This window comes from Erythranthe guttata, chromosome 2, assembly GCF_056151865.1.
Source record: "Erythranthe guttata isolate IM_541 chromosome 2, IM_541, whole genome shotgun sequence".
NCBI lineage: Eukaryota > Viridiplantae > Streptophyta > Magnoliopsida > Lamiales > Phrymaceae > Erythranthe > Erythranthe guttata.
Window position 1 is genome coordinate 9,095,225 of NC_142534.1, and position 21,104 is coordinate 9,116,328.

Genomic DNA, 21,104 nt, shown 5'->3' on the forward strand with positions numbered 1-21,104 from the left:
AAGAAGTTAATTTTTCACGGATCCGAACAACAGAAAATGTTTTCATTCATGCATTTGCACGAAAAGGGTAATTTGGTAATTTTCAGCAATTGAGTCGATTTATGTGATTTACATGTTTAAATGAAATTACGTGATTGTTTGGGTTTGTTTGCCGACGAATGGTAAGGTGTGATGCTTATGTGTATATACTAATATAAGTACGTAAAACCATATTTTAAAACCTCGTTATCCATTCGGATTTCTTACTGGGCTTAATAGCTCATATAGATACTTCTTTGATTGCAGGTAGTAGTAGGAATCCCTCCACGGAATGGACCGAGTAGTGGATCGGAGTCTTGGCCGGAGGTTTTTGGATGGTCGTACGAGGGGTCTATAAACTATGCTTATTTTATTTTGGTGATGTAAACTATAAACCATTTCCGTATTTCCGTTTAACTTAAACTCTAATATTTCCTCGTTAAGGGAATTAAACTCCTACCCTAGTACGGGCCTTATTTTGATATTAATATAGTTGGTCCGCTTATTTTGATAATTGCATTTCTTACCCGGAAATCCCTATTCACCAAATAGCCTTAAACTCTGATTTCTTTTCGAACCAAAAGTGAAACCGATAGTTAGATAAATGTAGCACTCGAATAATAATCTCCCTTTTTTAAATTATTTCTAAAAGGAAGAATTTAAACGACCAAAATGACCCTAAGGAGTTCGGAAATTCTCAAGGTTTTTCCAAGGATTTCAAATGACCCAAAAAGATATTTTTATAAATTGCATTTTGGTCCTGTTCGAAAGTTTTAAAATTACAAGAGATCCCTTTTTGCTTCCGCTATCTAAAGTTTTCCGATAAACCGGTTCGATTTATCGCCCGACCCGAGGGGGGTGCTACATGAAATTGGTTTTATTATTGCGAGCATGATTATTTGATTTAAACGCGAGCATGCTAATTGATTTAATTTCGATTAAGTAATTAAGCATGTATGTTGTTTTAATTTCGCTGGAAGCGCAAAGGTACGCAATGTATGTTGTTTTTAATTTCGCTGGAAGCGCAAAGGTACGCAATTAATTGTTTTCTATTTATCGGGCATGTGCTTATGTGTTTTAAAGTCGTTTAAATCGCATAAAATTTTTGTTTTCCGCTGCGTACGCGTGCCCGAAACCCAACATAATTAACGTACAGTACGATCCTTTCGATACATATATCCCGATTGAACTAGAGGCATTGGTTCGTCGAGACCTCTTTATGAGTTCAATAACTGTGTGGACGTTCTTGATTATATAATCCTTCGTATTTAACTTAGAGAAACACAATTCTCTAATCACGACACTTTCAGCTGTGGCCACATACTTCATGGATTATAAATTGCAAGAACACACAGGATATCCATGACTAATCAAGCGATCGAATCTCCTACTACAATGCACATACCTCCCAATAGATTTCGGACTGCACAAACACTGGCCCTTGGGGTGGTCCTTGGTGGAACTCAGGGACAGGTCACGATACAGCTGGTCCTCTAGTGTAGTCACGATGATGTCTGGGTCTTAAGGATTAATGGTGTACAACTATATCATAGAAACCTCTACTCGATTATTGGGAACCACTTAGAGATTTCTAAGATGAGGGAGTTCAGTTAACTCATCAACTTATGAGCACCCACTTATGTATGCCGATGTCACAACACCATTGACTGATAAGACGCAGTACACATACACTAAGTGCTAGTCTCGAATGGGAAAGGTCGATATCCTCATTAGTGGCATAACCCGTTGACTAGGAACCTCGTTTAACAGGTACTATACTTCAATAAATAATATCACGATTCTAATAGATATATTAATATTAATTAAGTAACTGTAAGGACTATATCTATGCTTATGCAAGGGACAACGATATAGAATGCCAAAGGGCGGTTTATCATAATTAGAAAATAGATTATTTACGAGTAGTGTGAGAAAACACAACAATTAGTTGGCTCTTCGGTCACCTACTCTAACAGTTTGTTCAAGGGAATCTATCTATTTTCAAGTGTCTGTTTAATTTTCAAGTCTCTTGAGTCTTCTTGACTCCTCGTTGTCCGCAGGCTTGGTTCATCCTACTCCTACTCCTACTGTTAATGAAATAAATGCCAAAACAAGGCCCCTAATTATTAAAAACATGTCATTCAATTTTATGTTCTCACTATTAAAAACTGCAGTTTCTTGAAATTTTTTAGTATGTGTATTATCCACGATACTTCAATAAGTCAGCTCAGACTCTTGGCATTGTTCCCATTGATTAGATAGCATATATGATTGAAATAAATTTCATTTTGATACATTTGAAATTGTACCCATTTCTTAAGCATTTTCTATTGACAAAACGAGAAGCAAACCCATGGTTCAATTTTTTTATAAATGAATGTAAAAATCCATTTTGCAAGAAGCACAGTTTCTGCAGCGATGAACCCAAAGACGCCACACATAACAAATTCAATAAGAGCCAAAAATCCCTTCTCGCAATTTATGCATAAAACCAGTTTCAAGAGCACGCCTCGTGTTGAACGACACTGAAATCCATCTCATCAAAAGCTTCTGTAATACCAAAACTCGGGTTGGGCACTAATTAATTATCAGGTAAACGTTCAAAGTTGAGCTTCGAATTAGGTTGACAAGCTTTTGCTGAAGTTTCTCCCAGACAAGTTCTCAGACTCGTATAGCATGTAGTTTATCAATCCCCTCGCAGCACTGTCACATAACAATGAGCAAACTCAAAAATGAGAGTAAAAACAACATTTTCTAAAGAAGTTTTTTCCCCAGTTTGTATGGTTAAGGCAGTAATTCTTCACCAATAAGCAAATTATCAAATTATTTATAAACAAAGTGGAACTTACTCATCCTTGAGATTCTGAATTTTCTCTGGATCTGTCTCGTGCATGTGCTTTCTGAACTGCTCTCTAACCAAACCGGTAAGAAGTTCAGTATTGTATTTCTGTGTTCAAGTAATAGATCAAAGGAGCTACATTACTCTCGAAGAACTAAATCGCTTTACTATAAAAACAAGAAAAGGAATAAAACAAATATCAGAAGCAATATGACATATAATTTTGTTCATTCAATATTTAGTATTTACCAATGGAAAATTAGAGATGACTTCATTCAACTATCTTGGAAGGGGCAAGGTTGATGATCATCTCAAGAATAATTTGTTTCACCACATCCATCATATGAAGGATGAACAAATAGTAGTAGAATAACAGAGCTACAAAAAACGAGAACTTGTATGGGGATGCATCTAATAATTTACTCCCCCTAGCGGACAAGCAAATTATTGTTCCTGATTAACTAATAATTGTAGCCAATGAATATCAGAAACAGTCAAACAGCTATGCATTGCACCAAAACCGATTCAAGCTCTCGTCTCAAGAATCTTCCACAAAGCATAAGAATCAGATGATACAAATTTCAATTCATAAATCTAGTCACATTCTAATTACAAACAAACACACATCATTAATAGATCCATAGATTGACGTGCATATAAAATATGCAGTTGAACATCAAATTCTGGTTTCAGCAACGACTGTCGACAAGCCATTTTGTGTTAGGACAAGATTTAGAAGAACAATCTTTCTAGTGTGTTATCCCAATCATAAATATCACGAATTCCATATAGCAGTTCAATCATAAATCATACATATATAAATTCCATGTATTTCACCAAGACATAATAAAGCTGAGAGCACTGCATACCTTTTAGCCAATATATTTAGCTCGTCTCAAGCATTCACGATAAAGCTGCAATGAGAGAAAGGGCGGAAATGTTAAAAATAAGAAAAAAAATGTTAAAATTCGAGATTCCTGTGCTGAATTAAGCCCTATGCCTACATAGAAATGCGCTCATATTGAAAAGGTATGATGAATGAGGAAGAGTGGACTGAGAAGGAGTAGAAGAGAGAGATACAAAATTAATTGCTTATAAGAATTCGTTCTTTAAATTAATTTTGTTAAGAAAATTACAAATGAAAGTAGAGAATATTGATATTGACGTATTTAATCAAAACACCAAGTCGGTTCCAGCATAAAGCTCATAAACCCTAGTAGCGCATATAACCAGAATATAAAACAGAGAGAGAGGATCTGTAAATCGATTAAAAATCAGAAAGTAAACGGAAACAGTAATAACACTGATATAAAAAAAGAAGCTACTAAAAGATTATAAAGGAAAAAAATCAAACCCTGATAGCATTGTTGGCGAGCTCATATTCTATTATCCTTACATTTGATCTCCCATATTCTTGTTTTACTTGAGTTTCTTTAGTATATTTATAACACGTTATCAGCACGAGTTTGCTCCTATTTTTCTTTGAAGTTGGTTTCGGTATTAGACATGAATTTTAGGTTTAGTATCACAAACCAATCTCAGTACCCCGCATGGATATATTTCCAACACTTTCTCTCGACCCTAATTTTTGTTGATTTTGAAAAGTCATATAGCACTACAGCTGATTTCATTGATACATGTATCTGTCTGTGCATTCATATACGTATGTGTATACATGCCTACACAAATAAAATTTGTTTATCCATTTAGCATTTTTTTTACATAATGATACCTCGTCGCTTATGAACCATTTATTGTCATTGTCTTTGTTGGGAGATGAGTCAAATGATATTTTTCCAAATAAAAGTCCATTAGATGATGTCTTTTCCTTAAGACTCGATAGTACTTGGTCAATCCTTACAAACGCATCGTCGTCCATTTTCATTATGTATTTGGCAGGAATTATTTAAGTCTGTTTCACGAAGCAAATAAATGACTGGTCCACAATTAAACATAATAATAAAATGGAAAAGTCGAATAAGCATACATACCTCCATAATGAAAATAGCAATAGTTTTGTATGTAAACATGCTGTAGTAATCAACAAAAGGCATCAGCTGTATATCTCCATATGCTTGAGCTTCTCTCCACAGCTTGTAGTTCACCTCTCTATTCTTGTGCTGCAATTCAAATACAACATTTAATACTATGCAGATTAATATTTGATAGCAACAGTACGTTGTGGTGTAAAGAAACACATATTTTTTTCGACAGTTTGCAGTAGTGACTCACTAACAAGTCCAATCAAAAATCGGACACCCACATAACCTGAACGTACAGCATCAAACTGCATCCAAGTTCTCCTTATTGCCATACGTCTCTCAAAGTTATTACCCGATGAGAAAACTCCAATCAACATAATTAGCCTTTTATTAGTAATAAATGATGCAGCTTTGAGCTGTTGAGCATCAACAACTAAAACCAAGTCTTCAGTAACAGGCAGTCCTTTTGCTAGGATAGACACAATTGTCAACCCGCCTTTCACATTCACTCTATAACCAACCAAGGTTCAAGTCTCTGCAATTTATTTTTATAAAAAGCCTCACTACTAGACAACATATGCTTAGTACTGCTATCGGCAACTCTAGTTAGACGAAAAAAAAACAATCTTACATTTCTATATGCAAATGATGTTTCGTGCCTTCCATTCACTGTCATGTGGAAACATTGGTCACCGGCCCATAATGTAACAGTGAAGGGGTTGCCTTCAACAAAATGGAAGGTAGCACTTGTATGAATACTCCCTTCAGAAACGTTTGCTAATTTTTTGTTTGTTGGATGACTCGCATTTAGAGTGTTCTCTGCAGTTATACGAACCATTTGTGTATTGCACTTTACCAGACCATCAACTGAAAAAATATGCTCATTTGTCAAACAAGAGTAGCACCAAGAGTCAAACAAGATTGTATACTAGCTGTTGATGTAGTCATAACTGTGACACTTGATCAAGAATGGAGTCTTATGTTTTTCTAATTAACTACAATATACATTTACCTTTTATAAGATCTAGAGGTGCGGCATGATCGGGGCACTTCTCCTCCTTGCCCCACCCAAATTCTAGAGACCACGTATTCCGAGTAGTAACAGCCTCTTTTGTCAAGTTCTCGCCTGGTAAGAGAACATTGTATTGCAATACAATTGGAGTGTTTAGCTCCTTCAGTTGTGAGCCTATCAATTCAATTTGAAAAGTATCTTGATGTGAATTAGGTATTCCAATTAGAGTAATGGAAGAACCCTCTACTAGACCACAAGGAATCTCAAGAAAATACGACAATAATGTAGTATTAGAAGACGCAGTAACAAAGTGCGGACAAACAATCTCCATCAAAGGATCATGGCCAAGTTTAAAAGCATTGTCCTTTGCAATCATTCGCAGAAAATGTTTCGACACAATGACAGCCTCTTTAATCCCTCGGGCAGTTTCAGGCAATGCGTCGGATGTGGGAAACAGAAATTTCATTTGAGACCACATGAGCAATGCTGCATTAGAAGAGTCGTCTTGTCTAGTCAGATTCTTACTCAAAATGTACAAATCGTTAAGCCCATGAAAAGTAGTGAAGTGGGGTTTTGGTATAGGAGGAGTTGTATGCCGCAGCAGCATTTGTGCTTCTTCAGCTTGGGGCAAGTCATCGTCGGCAGCATTGGAGTTGGGATCTGAATCTGAACCTGAATCTTGGTCTTTGACGGAATGTGGATTGAAAAATTCATAAGCAGAGTGTTTATTGGAATTGGAAGATGATTCAGATTTGCCGATAAAGAAGTAGGTGATGATAAAAATCAGAGCAAGGGCAGATATCAACACACCACCAGTCCACTTCTTCATCATCCCCAACTTTTTCTTCATCTTCTTTGCATGATAAATAAATATTAGTTTTACATTCACCTTAGCTTGTAGTAGTAACTGATGCTTCTAATCTTGGGACACTATACTCATGAGTCCACTTTAAATCAATTGTTAGTTAGATATTCAGATTTTCCACCATCAGTCTGCACGAGAAAAGAGACGGGAAACCTTGAAAAAATAGAGGAAGGAAGGAAGTAGAAAAAGAAGTGACTTTTCTTACTTGAGATTAGATGATGATAGTGTGTCGGAGAAATTCTCTTACCTGCTTATGGAACGAAGCACAACTATTTCTAGAAAGCTAAAAGCTAGGTAAAGAACCTTTTTGTGTTTCTAAATAGAGCTAAATTCTTGATGATGATTGTCTGTTCAAGGGAATCTATCTATTTTCAAGTGTCTGTTTAATTTTCAAGTCTCTTGAGTCTTCTTGACACCTCGTTGTCGGTCAGTTTGGTTCATCCTACTCCTACTCCTACTGCTAATGAAATAAATGCCAAAACAAGGCCCCAAATTATTAAAAAACTGTCATTCAATTTTATGTTCTCATTATTAAATACTGCAGTTTCTTGAATTTTTTTAGTATGTGTATTATCCACGATACTTCAGTAAGCCAGCTCAGGCTCTTGGCATTGTTCCCATTGATTATGTAACACCCCACCTTTCCAAACCTAAAACCCGAACTTACGTGAGATTTTACGTGAATTTAATTATGTGAATTATTTATGTGCTATATTTAATTGGTAGATTTATTTGCTAGCAAATTTATGTGAAATATGTGAATTATACTACTATATGCTATATTTGAGTAATTAAATACACTAGCATATACATACAATATATATGTGTATATAAGACTTTACTTGATGTTTAGATAAAAGTATATTTGTACACTAGCAAATTTATTGTTCTTACATGCATCATTTATGTTTAGATAAAAGTTTATTGGCCAAGAACTTATAAGAAATTTCAGATTTTTAAAGAATGTTGCAAAAAAATGAATTTCTAAACTTTTATGGGGTTGCATGTATAGATCTAAAGACTTTGGGTCAAATTCGTAATTTTCAAGAAGTCAGTCCTAAATAGGTTTTCAAAACTGTTTTTCCGCATTTATTGAGTGAAATTCGAATTTTAAAAAGATTGTGCAAGAAAATTTTATTTTTGAACTTCTAGTGGTCTTGCATGTATAGAGATTTTGGGGTAAAATATGTAATTTTCGAAAATTCTGCCTCAAGTAACTTTTAAAATTGTTTTCTGCATATATTAAAGTAAAATTTCAGATTGTTAAAGGTTTTCCATGAAAAATCGGATTTTGAACTTTTAGTGTGGTTGCATGTGTAAATCTTCAAACTTTGGGGTCAAAATTATAATCAGTCACTTCTAAATTTTGGGAGTCTGTTCTCCAGCAAGTGTTAAAAGAGAAGAACGTTATGTTTTTTATGTTTTATTGGGGTCATATTAAGAATTTGCATTTTCAAAGATAAAGGGATTTTTCTAGTTTTTAATTCTAAGAAAATTCGAAACTTTATAAAAAAATTAAAATAATTTTGGAAACTAAAACTTGGATCAGTTAGGAGCTGTAGGATTTAATTTGGGAATTTTTGGAATTAGTTTGCTATTTATTTCCAATTTTTAACATCATGCATGTCATTTATCATGTTTTGTGCTTAATCTCCTTGTCTTGAAATAATTGATTGTGAATGATGAAATTTGAGGTTGTGTACCTTAAATGTTTGCAGAAGATGTGTTAATTACTGCTGGAAATTGATCGGAATGGATTTATTGCCTATAAGTGGTAATAAATTCGTTAAGTAATGGATAAAAAGGGGTACTTGCTTGGCAAACATATTTAAGTGTTAAATGGTGACATATTATATGTGTTTGGCTGGATGTGTATATATGTGCCGTGTGTATGGTTGTGTGTGTATGCATATGTGTGAATTATTGCATAAGTATGTGCTAAGTTATGGTAATTGTGTGATTATATGGTACTTGATTGATATTTGTGGTGTTATGTGTGAATTTCATAATAAGTGTGACAAAGGCATAATTTTTACAAAGATTACATTTCATTATTTTGAAAATTGAAAGATTAATGGAATGCTTAGTGAATAAACGGGATACGGTGGGTCGGTATACAAGTAAGATGAAATACGTGGTTTGCTTCCACAATAGAACGGGCTCGAAACGCTTTATAGTTTATTGTTAGGCACAGAAGTTAATGCTTAGTGAATAAACGGGATACGGTGGGCCAATATCCAACTATGATGAAATACGTGATAGAACGGGCTCGAAACGCTTTATAGTTTATTGATAGGCACATAAATTAATCTTTCACGGATCCGATAAACTAAAAATGATTTTTACACGATTTTCATAAAAAGGGCATTTTAGTCATTTTGCATAAGTAAGTGTTTATGTGTGAATGATGTGTTTTCGTGAACTATGTGATTTACCGTTTGTCTTGTATTGTTTGGAACGTGAGTAAGGATAGCTATATAATATTGTATATTATATATTATATATTATATATAACGTATTTTCAAAGTTCGATATTTCATCGGATTTCTTACTGAGCTTTTTAGCTCATATAGATGCCTTTTAATTGCAGGTAATAGTGTTACTAACCCTCCACCGGAATGGATCTAGTAGCGGATCGAGGTCTTGCCCGGGATTTTTGGAAGTTGTACGAGGACCTATGAACGATGCTAAAGTATTTTGGTTTTTTGGTGATGTAAGTATTTCCCTTTTTGGATCTTTCGAACTCTAATCCGGTATGGATCGTACTTGACTTTTATTACAAAACAGTCCTTTTAGTAAATTTGTTACATTCACGTCTCACTAATGGTTTTCAAAATATTCACCAAAATACCTTTTCAAAACACTGATTTCTTTTCTAACCAAAATCGATAGTTGATAGTGTAGCACTCGAACGAAAATCCTCCTAAGAAATTTTTCGAAAATCACAAAAGGTTACTAATGTCCTAATGAAGTGATCTTTAATAAATTCATTTTAGTCCCATTCCAAAGTTTTAAAAATTACAAAGAGATCCTTTTGCTTCCGCTAGATAAATGAATATTCCGATAAACCGGTTCGATTTATCGCCCGATAAGAAGGGGGGGTGCTACAGGGTGGTATCAGATCATGGTTCATAGATACTCGTATTAACTTCACAGCTTTAAAGACTACTCGAGACGCGAAGCTCGGCCCATTCGGTAACTGTGTGAATTTTATTACTCTATGTGTTTTATTTGCTTTACTTATTAGTTGTAAATTAATATAGAAATAATGGCGAGATGTATAACCCGAGGAAACTCGAGCACTCCTTCCGACGAACCACAAGACCACAATCAAACTATTAATAACCTCTCAAACTTAATACAAGAACAAGCCCAAAACCACCAACGCCAAATCGAACAACTCCTCCAACGTAACTGTTGGGTGCTAAATACCTAACACGCAAGTGCACGTATCGCAAAAAAGTAGTAAAAGTGGACTCGTGAGAGTCGGATGTCGATCCCACAGGGAATACTCAAATTATCTAATCCTAAGTACCAAATTCTAACAACTATGATTTTTATCCAGCCTACGCAAAGTTGTCAAATCTAATCAACTAAACAATTAAGCTAATTAAGAAAGCAAATAAACACGAGAAAATATCAATATAAAAACGGACCTAGGATTTTATCTTCCCCCTATGCAAGAATTGCTCACCCAAAACCCCTCAATTATGAAATATATGATTCATGATTATTAACCTGAGACACTAATTTACTCGTAACCCGCTGTCGCGTGTATTATGAGTCTATTATTCATAAACGATTCACTATATGTCTATGCAAAGGCAAACCAATTATAAATAAAACATTAACCAACAAGTCTCGTAAATGGCTACCTAAGGTGATATCTGTATGTCTACGACACCACATGCAATTGACACACTCATCCGGTGAAAACTACTCGAAGGTTCTTATACTTACCGTCTAATTATCAAAATAGCTCTGTCGAGTCAATCCCAATAATCACAGATAAAGCACATAAATTGATCAAGTTCATGCACTAACAATCATAACAAGTATAAGAAATAATCATAAAATCATAATTGCATAATCTCAAGAAAACGGGTTCACCATCCCCACATAGGGTTCCAACAAAATCCTAGATTAAAAACTTAGCTACTCATAACAAAAAACATAATAAAAATATAAAAAGACATAGATTAAGAAAAGATAGATAAAGGAAGAATTGTGATGAAGATTTGTCAATTCTCCGTCTTCGATTCTTCGTTCTCTCGCTCCAAGGTTGTGTCCAAAAAGTCCTTTGATTCGTGCTTGGTTTGGGCTTAAATAGATGTCCCAACTTGGTAGTTGATTCTAGGTTTCCTTGTGTGTTTAAAAGTCCAAAATTGTCTCCAGCGTGTTTTGGCACGGCTGCGCGAAAATCTGTTAAACTCTCACACGGCCGCGCGAGAATCGCCGAAACCTTCTGCCCCAGTTCTGCTGTTGGCACGGCCGTCCCATTTTTAAGGGTAAATATGGGACGGCCGTCCCGTGCCAAATTCTTCATATTTTTTATTATTTCACTTTTGGCCCATATTTTCTCCAAAATTGCAGTTTTGACCCCAAACTTTTCCAATTCTTCAATTTGTACCTAGAATACAATAAATCAACTTTTTAAGCACCAATTATCGTTAATTCACACAAAAAGCTCAAATAAAAAGATACGATAAAGTGTAAAAATATACACTTAACACACCCCCAAACTTGATCTTTTGTTTGTCCTCAAGCAAAAACTAGCAACTTTCACAGCAACACTCTCAACAACTGCCTCTCATCACATAGATTAATGGTCAACTTTCATTTTTCAGAACTTGCAATTATCATAACAATTCTCAAAAATTTACAAGCTTTTAATTCAAAGATGCGTATTCACTCACCATTGCTAAAAACCACAAACCATGCTATCGCTTCAAGTATCCCATATTTGTACATTAAAAATGGAGAAAATTTATACTTACATAATAATATTCAACTCCAAAGACTCACCAAATTTCTTTACTCGGCTAGTATCAAATAATTGAGCTATTGGGATCATTGGGACTTTTTGGCTTTCAAATGTTGGGCTTTTTGGTTCGAGGTAGGAAATATGGGTATAGGTGGCTATGCTTCTTGAATTGAGGTGATTACGCCAAATTTTGAAAGATAAGCGTTTGAAACAATGAATTCACCTCCAAGGACTTTTAATAAACTCGATTTTTAAGAGTTCAAAAGTCTCCACTTTTGCTCTTAAGACAATGGATCGAGCTTTCAAACAAAAATTCAACAACTAGTCCTTTCATCTCCCTTCTAGTCTCTTCTTCTTCTTTCTCTTTTTTCTTCTCTTCTTTTTTTTTCTCTTTTTTTTTTTTTTTTTTTTGGTAGAGGAAGAAGAAGTACCTTATAAAATTTTCCAACCGAACTCCAAAGGGTAATTTTTCAAGAATCTCCATTTATTCTACCTTATACACATTGGCTAAAAGAAAGATCACCGTTTCTCCAAGGCTCAATCAAGGTTCGAATGATAAAAATTTAAAGGTAGGCTTGAAAGGCTCAAACGGTTCAAAGATGGCCCAAATCACTTCCCAAATTGCTCAACAATTTAATATTTCACTTTTGTAAATTCCTAAGGCAAGTTCTAAAACCGAATAGCATATGATATAGCATAAATTAATTCCACGTTTTAAAACACAAAACTTTCAACCAAAGCAAGGCATAATTCGTGATTCCTAACAATGACTCCTTCCTACGACACTTTGAATCAAAAGCTCACCAAAATTCAATCACAATCAAGATAAAGCAAGCAATTTAATCATTAAACATCAACCATCTTTCATCATCATGATTCATCGAAGCATTTATCTCAACACATTTTTTTTTTTCGAAAGCAATAAATAAACTAAAATAACAAAAATAAAAAAAATCCTAAGGCATGCAAACTAAAAAATTAAAGCACATAAAAGCAAGTGATTATCCACCCCCAAACTTAAAATTTACATTGCCCTCAATGTAATTAGCACGAAGTTTAAGGATAGAATACACCTGAATAAGTCGTTTTGGCCATGTTCGGGCTGCTCTTCCACCCTCGCCTTTATTATGCTTCAGTTGAGGTTCGCACGGCCGTATGAGATTTTGAACTGTTTTCCGCACGGCCGTGCGAATTGCCGAAATTGGGCAGTAGCTGTCTGATTCTCGCACGGCCGTGTGAGATCATAGTGTTTTTTCTCGCGCGGCCGTGCGCAAAGTGAATCTTGGGCAGTAGCTTTTTCCGATTTCCACACGGCCGTATGAGATTTTGGCTTTGTTTTGGGACGGCCGTGTGGTACTCCAAATTGCACTTTTACTCCTGAAAAAAAAAATAATAAAAAAAATATGCTTAAATTGTTAGCTTGCATGCTTATAAAATAAATAAATAAAATAAAACAATAAAAAATAAATAAATAAATAAAAACGAAAATCTCGGGTTGCCTCCCGAGAAGCGCTAAGTTTACAGTCTTCAGCCAGACTTTGTTCTTGCTCTTCAATTCCTTAGCTTTTGAACCCATCTCCTTACTTCTTTTTGGAGAAAGTCTTGAATAAATGGGTTGATCCGATTCTTCTTTCGACTGGTTCGCTTAGGAAAGCCCTTGAATTTATTCTTCTTGATGTCATGAGGCTTGTCAACATCGCCTTTTATCACGGTGTTTTGAGTAGGTGTTGTAACCAACTCAACCCTTTTCTTTTGTTCTCCTACATGCACATTAGTATCCACAAAAAAAATTAAATCATGTAATTTAACAGGAAAAAGTTTAGAATCACTTACCTCATCAAGAAGATAACATCCATTAGCCGTAATAGGCTTTTCATCCACCCGGTACACCTTGAAGATCACTGTTTCTTCCCCCACACTTATTCTTAGCTCTCTCTTTCCTACATCAATAATTGATCTACCGGTTGCTAAGAAGGGGCGTCCTAAGATAAGGGGAATATTTTCATCTTCCTCTATGTCTAGTACTAAAAAATCGGCCGGGAGTATGAACTTATCTACCTTGACCAATACATCCTCCACTATACCTAAAGGGTGAGTAAAAGATCTATCGGCTAGCTGCAAGGTCACAGAAGTGGGCTTAATTTTTCCTAAATTCAATTTCTCATAAATTGATAAAGGCATTAAATTTACGCTCGCCCCTTCATCACACAATGCCCGCCCAAAATACCTTGTACCTATTGTGCATGGAATGGTACAACTCCCCGGATCTTTAAGCTTCGGTGGAATTTTATTTGAAAGGATAGCACTACTTTGCTCATTGAGGTCTACTATTGCTGCACACTCCGGAAGCCTCATCTTCTTCGATACAAGTTCCTTTATAAACTTAACCCAATTTGGCATATGCTTAAGTGCCTCAACAAAAGGAATATTAACATGCAACTTTTTAAGATAATCCAAAAATAACTGAAATTGCATATCAAGCTTGGAGTTTTGAAAACGTTGAGGGAAGGGTACCTTGGGAGTAGATTCACTTACTGCGATCTTTGTGTTGCTTGGCCCGACCTCGGTCTTTTCTTTGGGCTCCTCTACAATAGGCGGTGGTGCAACGGACTTTTTAGGACCTTCCTCTAATTGCCTCCCATTTCGCAAAGTTACTGCATTGCACTGCTCGATGTTGCTCTTTCGAGGATCTTCCGTATTCGACGGCAGTGCTCCCGACGGCCTCGCGTTTAGTTGGGTTGCAAGTTGACCCATTTGTGTCTCAAGGTTCCGAATGGATGCTTGAGTCGACGTCATGAATTTTGCTAAGATGTCAGCGAGGTCAACTCCTTGGGGTGGAGCTTGAGGCGGATTTTGGAATCCGGGAGCTGGCCATTGTCCTTGCTGATTTCCTCCCCATCCAAAGTTGGGGTGATCTTTCCATCCCGGATTATAAGTGTTGGAGAACGGGTTCCTCTATTGTCGGTTGGTGTCATTCACGTAATTTAGAGACTCCGTTTCTTCTAAGCATCGGTCCGGACCTTGGATTGCATGGACTTGCTGAGTCTGCAAAGCTGCTACTTGCTTTGATAGCTTTTCTAACTGGGCGGTGATTGCGGTGACCCCGTCTAACTCCAAAATTCCTCCCGTCTTTATGGCTCCGCTATTTGACCAGTCCGATGCCCGCATGTATTTATTCCTAGCGATTCGCTCCAAAAGTTCGTATGCTTCGTCATAGGTCAAGCTCATGAACATACCGCCAGCTGCTGAATCGAGCACCGTTCTCGAATTATCTTGCAATCCGTCATAAAATATTTGAATTTGCCGCCACTCTTGAAGACCATGATTGGGGCATCTCCAAATTAATTGTTTTAACCGCTCCCACGTCTCGAATAACGCTTCACCGGCATCTTGTATGAAATTTTGTATTTCTCTCCGGATTCTCTCAGTTTTTGTTGGGGAGTTGTATGTGTTCATGAAGAGTTGTGCTAGTTGGGGCCAAGATGGGATGGAGTGCGGTGCACGAGTTTGTAACCATTCTCGGGCTGCACCTTGTAAAGAGTGCTTGAACAGGCGGAGTTGCAGTGCTTCGGGTGATACTCCGTTCATCTTGTGCGAATCACACGTTTCGAGAAAATTGACCAAGTGGAGATGCGGATCTTCATGAGCTAATCCGCTGAACAACCCATTGTTTTGGAGCATAGTAAGGAGTCCCACTCGAATTTCGAAATTGTTGGCTTCAATGGGGGGCTGCTGGATGCTTGATTGAAACCCATTGAGTGTCGGAACGGTGTACTCATGCAAGGCTCGTTGACGAGGTGGTGGATTGATGAGCTGTTGTTGCTCTTGCTCGTTGACGATATTTCCTGCCGCATTTAGTACTCGTCCTTGGTCATCTCCCCTACAATTATTCTCTCCTTTCATTGTTGCGGGAACATTTTGAGCTAACCGTTGATTTCTCCTGGCGTGCCTAAACGTTCGCTCAATTTCAGGATCCAAAGGTAGCAAGCTTGTGTCGAGTCCTCTTCGCATAAAAAGTACCTAAAACAATAAATATAAAAGAATAAAATAAAATAAATAAAATGGCTGAAGTAAGAAAAATTGCTCAAATTTAATATTAGAATAAATAGATAATTTAGCCGTACTCCCCGTCAACGGCGCCAAAAACTTGTTGGGTGCTAAATACCTAACACGCAAGTTCACGATCGCAAACAAGTAGTAAAAGTGGACTCGTGAGAGTCGGATGTCGATCCCACAGGGAATACTCAAATTATCTAATCCTAAGTACCAAATTCTAACAACTATGATTTTTATCCAGCCTACGCAAAGTTGTCAAATCTAATCAACTAAACAATTAAGCTAATTAAGAAAGCAAATAAACACGAGAAAATATCAATATAAAAACGGACCTAGGATTTTATCTTCCCCCTATGCAAGAATTGCTCACCCAAAACCCCTCAATTATGAAATATATGATTCATGATTATTAACCCGAGACACTAATTTACTCATAACCCGCTGTCGCGTGTATTATGAGTCTATTATTCATAAACGATTCACTATATGTCTATGCAAACCAATTATAAATAAATCATCAACTAACAAGTCTCGTAAATGGCTACCTAAGGTGATATCTGTATGTCTACGACACCACATGCAATTGACACACTCATCCGGTGAAAACTACTCGAAGGTTCTTATACTTACCGTCTAATTATCAAAATAGCTATGTCGAGTCAATCCCAATAATCACAGATAAAGCACATAAATTGATCAAGTCCATGCACTAACAATCATAACAAGTATAAGAAATAATCATAAAATCATAATTGCATAATCTCAAGAAAACGGGTTCACCATCCCCACATAGGGTTCCAACAAAATCCTAGATTAAAAACGTAGCTACTCATAACGAAAAACGTAATAAAAATATAAAAAGACATAGATTAAGAAAAGATAGATAAAGGAAGAATTGTGATGAAGATTTGTCAATTCTCCGTCTTCGATTCTTCGTTCTCTCGCTCCTCTCGCTCCAAGGTTGTGTCCAAAAAGTCCTTTGATTCGTGCTTGGTTTGGGCATAAATAGATGTCCCAACTTGGTAGATGATTCTAGGTTTCCTTGTGTGTTTAAAAGTCCAAAATTGTCTCCAGCGTGTTTTGACACGGCCGCGCGAGAATCGCCGAAACCTTCTGCCCCAGTTCTGCTGTTGGCACGGCCGTCCCATTTTTAACGGTAAATCTGGGACGGCCGTCCCGTGCCAAATTCTTCATATTTTTTATTATTTCACTTTTGGCCCATATTTTCTCCAAAATTGCAGTTTTGACCCCAAACTTTTCCAATTCTTCAATTTGTACCTAGAATACAATAAATCAACTTTTTAAGCACCAATTATCGTTAATTCACACAAAAATCTCAAATAAAAAGATATGATAAAGTGTAAAAATATACACTTAACAATAACCAAACCCTGCCTCTAAATAACGCACCCCAAGCCATATACGAACGATTCCTCCGAATGAACCCATCCGAATTATACGGTGGCACCGATCCCGCCATAGCCAAAGAGTGGATCAAATCTCTCGAAGTCATATACGACTACATGCAAATGACCGAACGCGACCGCGTGCACTGTGCCATATTCCTACTCCGAAACGAAGCTCGTCACTGGTGGGAAGGAATCAAAGAAGCAACGAACCTCGAAACTTTGCCATGGACCGATTTCAAAGTCCAATTTTTCGAGAAATATTTCTCGAAAGATGTGCGAGCTCACAAACTCAAAGAATTCCTCGAACTCCGTCAAGGCGACTTAACAATAATCGAATACATCCGTTTTTTCGAACGTGGCTGCCTCTACGCTCCATTCATCGCTCGAGACGCCGAGGAGAAGAAGAACAATTTCATTTGTGGCCTCCAACCCAAAATCCGCAGAGACATTCGTATGTCCGACGCCTCGACTTTGCGGCAACTAGTGGACAAAGCCCTCATGGCTACCCAGGATGAACGAGACATTCAAAATAGCCGCCGACCACAAGGAGTTACTCAACGCCCATGGAAAAAGGGTAACTTCGGCAACCGCCAATTTCGAGGAAAATAAATTCAGCCCGTACGCCAGCCAACCGGACCACTACCACCGCCACCACCGTCGAAACCAATATGTCCGTAGTGCGTATTGTTAGAGTAGGTAACCAAGAGCCAACTAATTGTAGTGTTTTCTCACGCTACTCGTAAATAATCTATTTCCTATTAATGATAAAAACCCCCTTTGGCATTCTATATATTTGTCCCTTGCATAAGCATAGATATATAGTCCTTACAGTTACTAAATTACTATGAATAGATCTAGTATAATCGTGAGATTATTTAGTTAAGTATAGTAACGGTTAAACGTAGTTCCTAGTCAAAGGATTACGCCACTAATGAGGATATCGGCCTTTCCCATACGAGACTAACACTTAGTGTATGTGTATTGCATCTCATCAGTCAACGATGTTGTGACATCGGCATACATAAGTGGGTGCTCATAAGTTGATGAGTTCACTGAACTCCCTCAATCTAGAGATCTCTAAGTGGTTCCCAATAATCGAGTAGAGGTTTCTAGGATATAGTTGTACACCATTAATCCTTAAGACCCAGACATCACTGTGACTTCACTAGAGGACCAGCTGTATCGTGACACGTCCCTGAATTCCACCGAGGACCGCCCCAAGGGCCAGTGTTCGTGTAGTCTGAAATTTAATGGGAGGTTTGTGCATTGTAGTAGGAGATTCGATCGCTTGATCAGTCATGGATATCCAGTGTGTTCTTGCGATTTATAATCCATGAAGTTTGTGGCCACAGCTGAAAGTGTCGTGATTAGAGAAATGTGTTTCTCTAAGTCAAACATGAATGGATTATATGATCAAAAACGTCCACACAGTTATTGAGCTCATAAATAGGTCTCGACGAACCAATGCCTCTAATTCAATCGGGATATATGTATCGAAGGGATCGTACTGTACGTTAACTATATCACAAGGTTCTTGCAGGCACTTCATTTGTATCTAGGGAATCATGACGCGTAGTTGCTAGACGCCACTCTTGATTCGTTGGGTAGTTAAGTTGAAACTAGATTCAACTTAATTGTAAATCTAGGGACGAGTTTAAACCACAATGGGTTGTGGGCCCACAGCTAGCTTACACCTAAACCATCGAGGGTCACACTCCTCTTGTACTTGAGATCCTTAATGCAACGAGCTAAGATTAATTAGTTAATCTTAGTGTAATTGGAAGTCAATGTGATTGAGTCCAACATTCGTAATTTTTTATTACGGATGAGAATAAGTAGAGGAAAAGAATCCAACGGAAATTTAGCGAACCTTCTATTTTGGGAAGTTTCCCAATTTGGCAAGTCCTAAATTAGAGTTTCCAATTTCGGAAATTGGTAAATTGCAAAGTGGTACTCGTATCGACGATAATTTTTGCTCATAGTCAAAATATAATTGTTATACTTTTGGGAGCATTCATTTGTTAGAAACGAGCTGAGAAAGAGAGTGGATTTAAGCTGTTGGGCCTAGCCCAACTTAAGGCCTGTCAGGGTCTTCACAAGGAGCATATAAATAGGATTTATATGTCTTGTGAAAGAAACAAAAAAAAATACAAAAAATGACATAACACAATCTTGAAACCCTAGCTTCTCTCCCCACGGCCGTTCACCTTGCAGCCGAAATCCTGCCTCCGCCACTAGCCGCCGCGCCGCCGCCACGCGGCATCTTCCTTTTCCCTTCGTTCTTCTTCGTTGTACTTAGCCTATCACGTACCTAGTGCTACATGGATAGTGGATTGAATATACGAGGTGAAACCTAAGAGGAGGAAGCTTATTATGCCGCCAATGCCGCCACCAGGGTCGTCCTGACGCACCCCCATGCGCCGCCACAAGCCGGTGATGCGAGAAGGCAATTCTGAAAAACTGCTCTCGGATTTTCTGCGCAGTCCAGAAGCTTCAAGACTCATAAATATTCGCCATCAATCAACCGGTGATAATATGGACGTGAAATTTTGACAGAAGCTTCAAGACTCATAAATATACAATGTTCCAGAAGGAATTGTCAATCAAGTAAATAACCATGGAGATATTGAAGTCGGATAAAGGCCGTAATTTTAGATCAGCAAACAGGTTGGATCAATAGGAGTGGGAAGAGCAGTTAGCAATCTTCTCAAGTCTTCGTTCAATTCACGCTTCAAGGGTAACATATCGTTTTCCCTAATTAATATACATGTATTAATTAATTTATATTAATTGAGATTAATGTATTTTAATTGATTATTGAATCCCATGAATCTATATGTTCGATTATGTGTTTATGTGAATCGTTCGTTGAGCATATTTATTATTTGTTTTAATTTCACGAGCATGCTATGATGATTTAATTTAGGTTATTTAAATTAATTATATATGCGAGCATGTTTGTCGGTGATTGGAAGCGAAAAGGTACGCAATTAATTGTAATTATTGTGCATGTGTTTGTCTATATAAATTAGTTTATATAAATAAAATAAAATAAAAATTTTGTTTTTCGTTGCGTACACGTGCCCGATCCCCAACAGTGGTATCAGAGCTACGGTTGCGCAAATAATAATTGCCTACGTGTTTATTGCATGTGAATAGTTTATTGAATTGATTGAATTGGTGAAATTGGAATTGGCTTGGTTTAATTTTAATTTGATTTTAAAATTGGATTTGATCAATTTTAAAATTGGAATTAGAAAATTGGATTTAATTTTAAAATTTGATTTGATCAATTTTGAAATTGGAATTAGAAAATTGGATTTTAAAATTGGATTTGATCGATTTTAAAATTGGAATTGGAAATTGGATTTCAAATTAAAATTTGATTTGAGTTTTAAATTCGAAAATGATTTTCTAAAAACTATCCGGGCCAGAGAGCTCGGCCAGACCGGTGCAACTGGTCCGATCGGGTCTACCGGTTCAGATAGTAGGAAATAAATAAATAAATAATTCTTTTTTCCAGAAATTAATATTAAATGAAAATTGATTTTTGAGTTTTTGAAATTATTTATCAATTAAAGCTCAATCCATATATTCGATCCATTAGTCAATAATGGTCAATAAATGAGTGTTTGATTAATTAATTAATTTAAATGTTAAGTTAGTTTCATTAATAGAACACATGTATAAAAGTGATTATACTTCAACTTAATTAATTATACCTTAATATTATTTGATTGATTTATGTTGATTAAGGTCCTTTACTTATTTTGAAACAAATCCTCATAATTAATTATTGTAATTAATTATAATTTAGGTTGAATGTTCCTCTTAGGACAATATGCGTTTCCATATACCTTTAGGGAACATAGTTGTAGGAATCCAATCGACTTGTCCAATAATTCTGATAAGATAACAACAAAACAATAATAAATCCCT

General features: G+C 36.6%; 1 protein-coding gene and 1 pseudogene across 1 annotated transcript; one reads left to right on the forward strand and one right to left on the reverse strand.

Moving 5' to 3' along the window:
* Positions 1-4,512: 4,512 nt before the first annotated feature.
* On the reverse strand, positions 4,513-6,809 carry LOC148772269 (hydroxyproline O-galactosyltransferase GALT3-like; annotated as a pseudogene).
* Positions 6,810-17,195: 10,386 nt separating this feature from the next.
* LOC148772270 (uncharacterized) lies at positions 17,196-17,774 on the forward strand. The gene has a single exon (XM_088814962.1). It carries the CDS (start codon positions 17,196-17,198, stop codon positions 17,772-17,774), a length of 579 nt encoding a protein of 192 aa, XP_088671088.1.
* Positions 17,775-21,104: the final 3,330 nt, after the last annotated feature.

Excerpts from the sequence above, each read along its gene's own strand:
- LOC148772270 (XM_088814962.1), top strand. The coding sequence starts at position 17,196 with ATGAACCCATCCGAATTATACGGTGGCACCGATCCCGCCATAGCCAAA.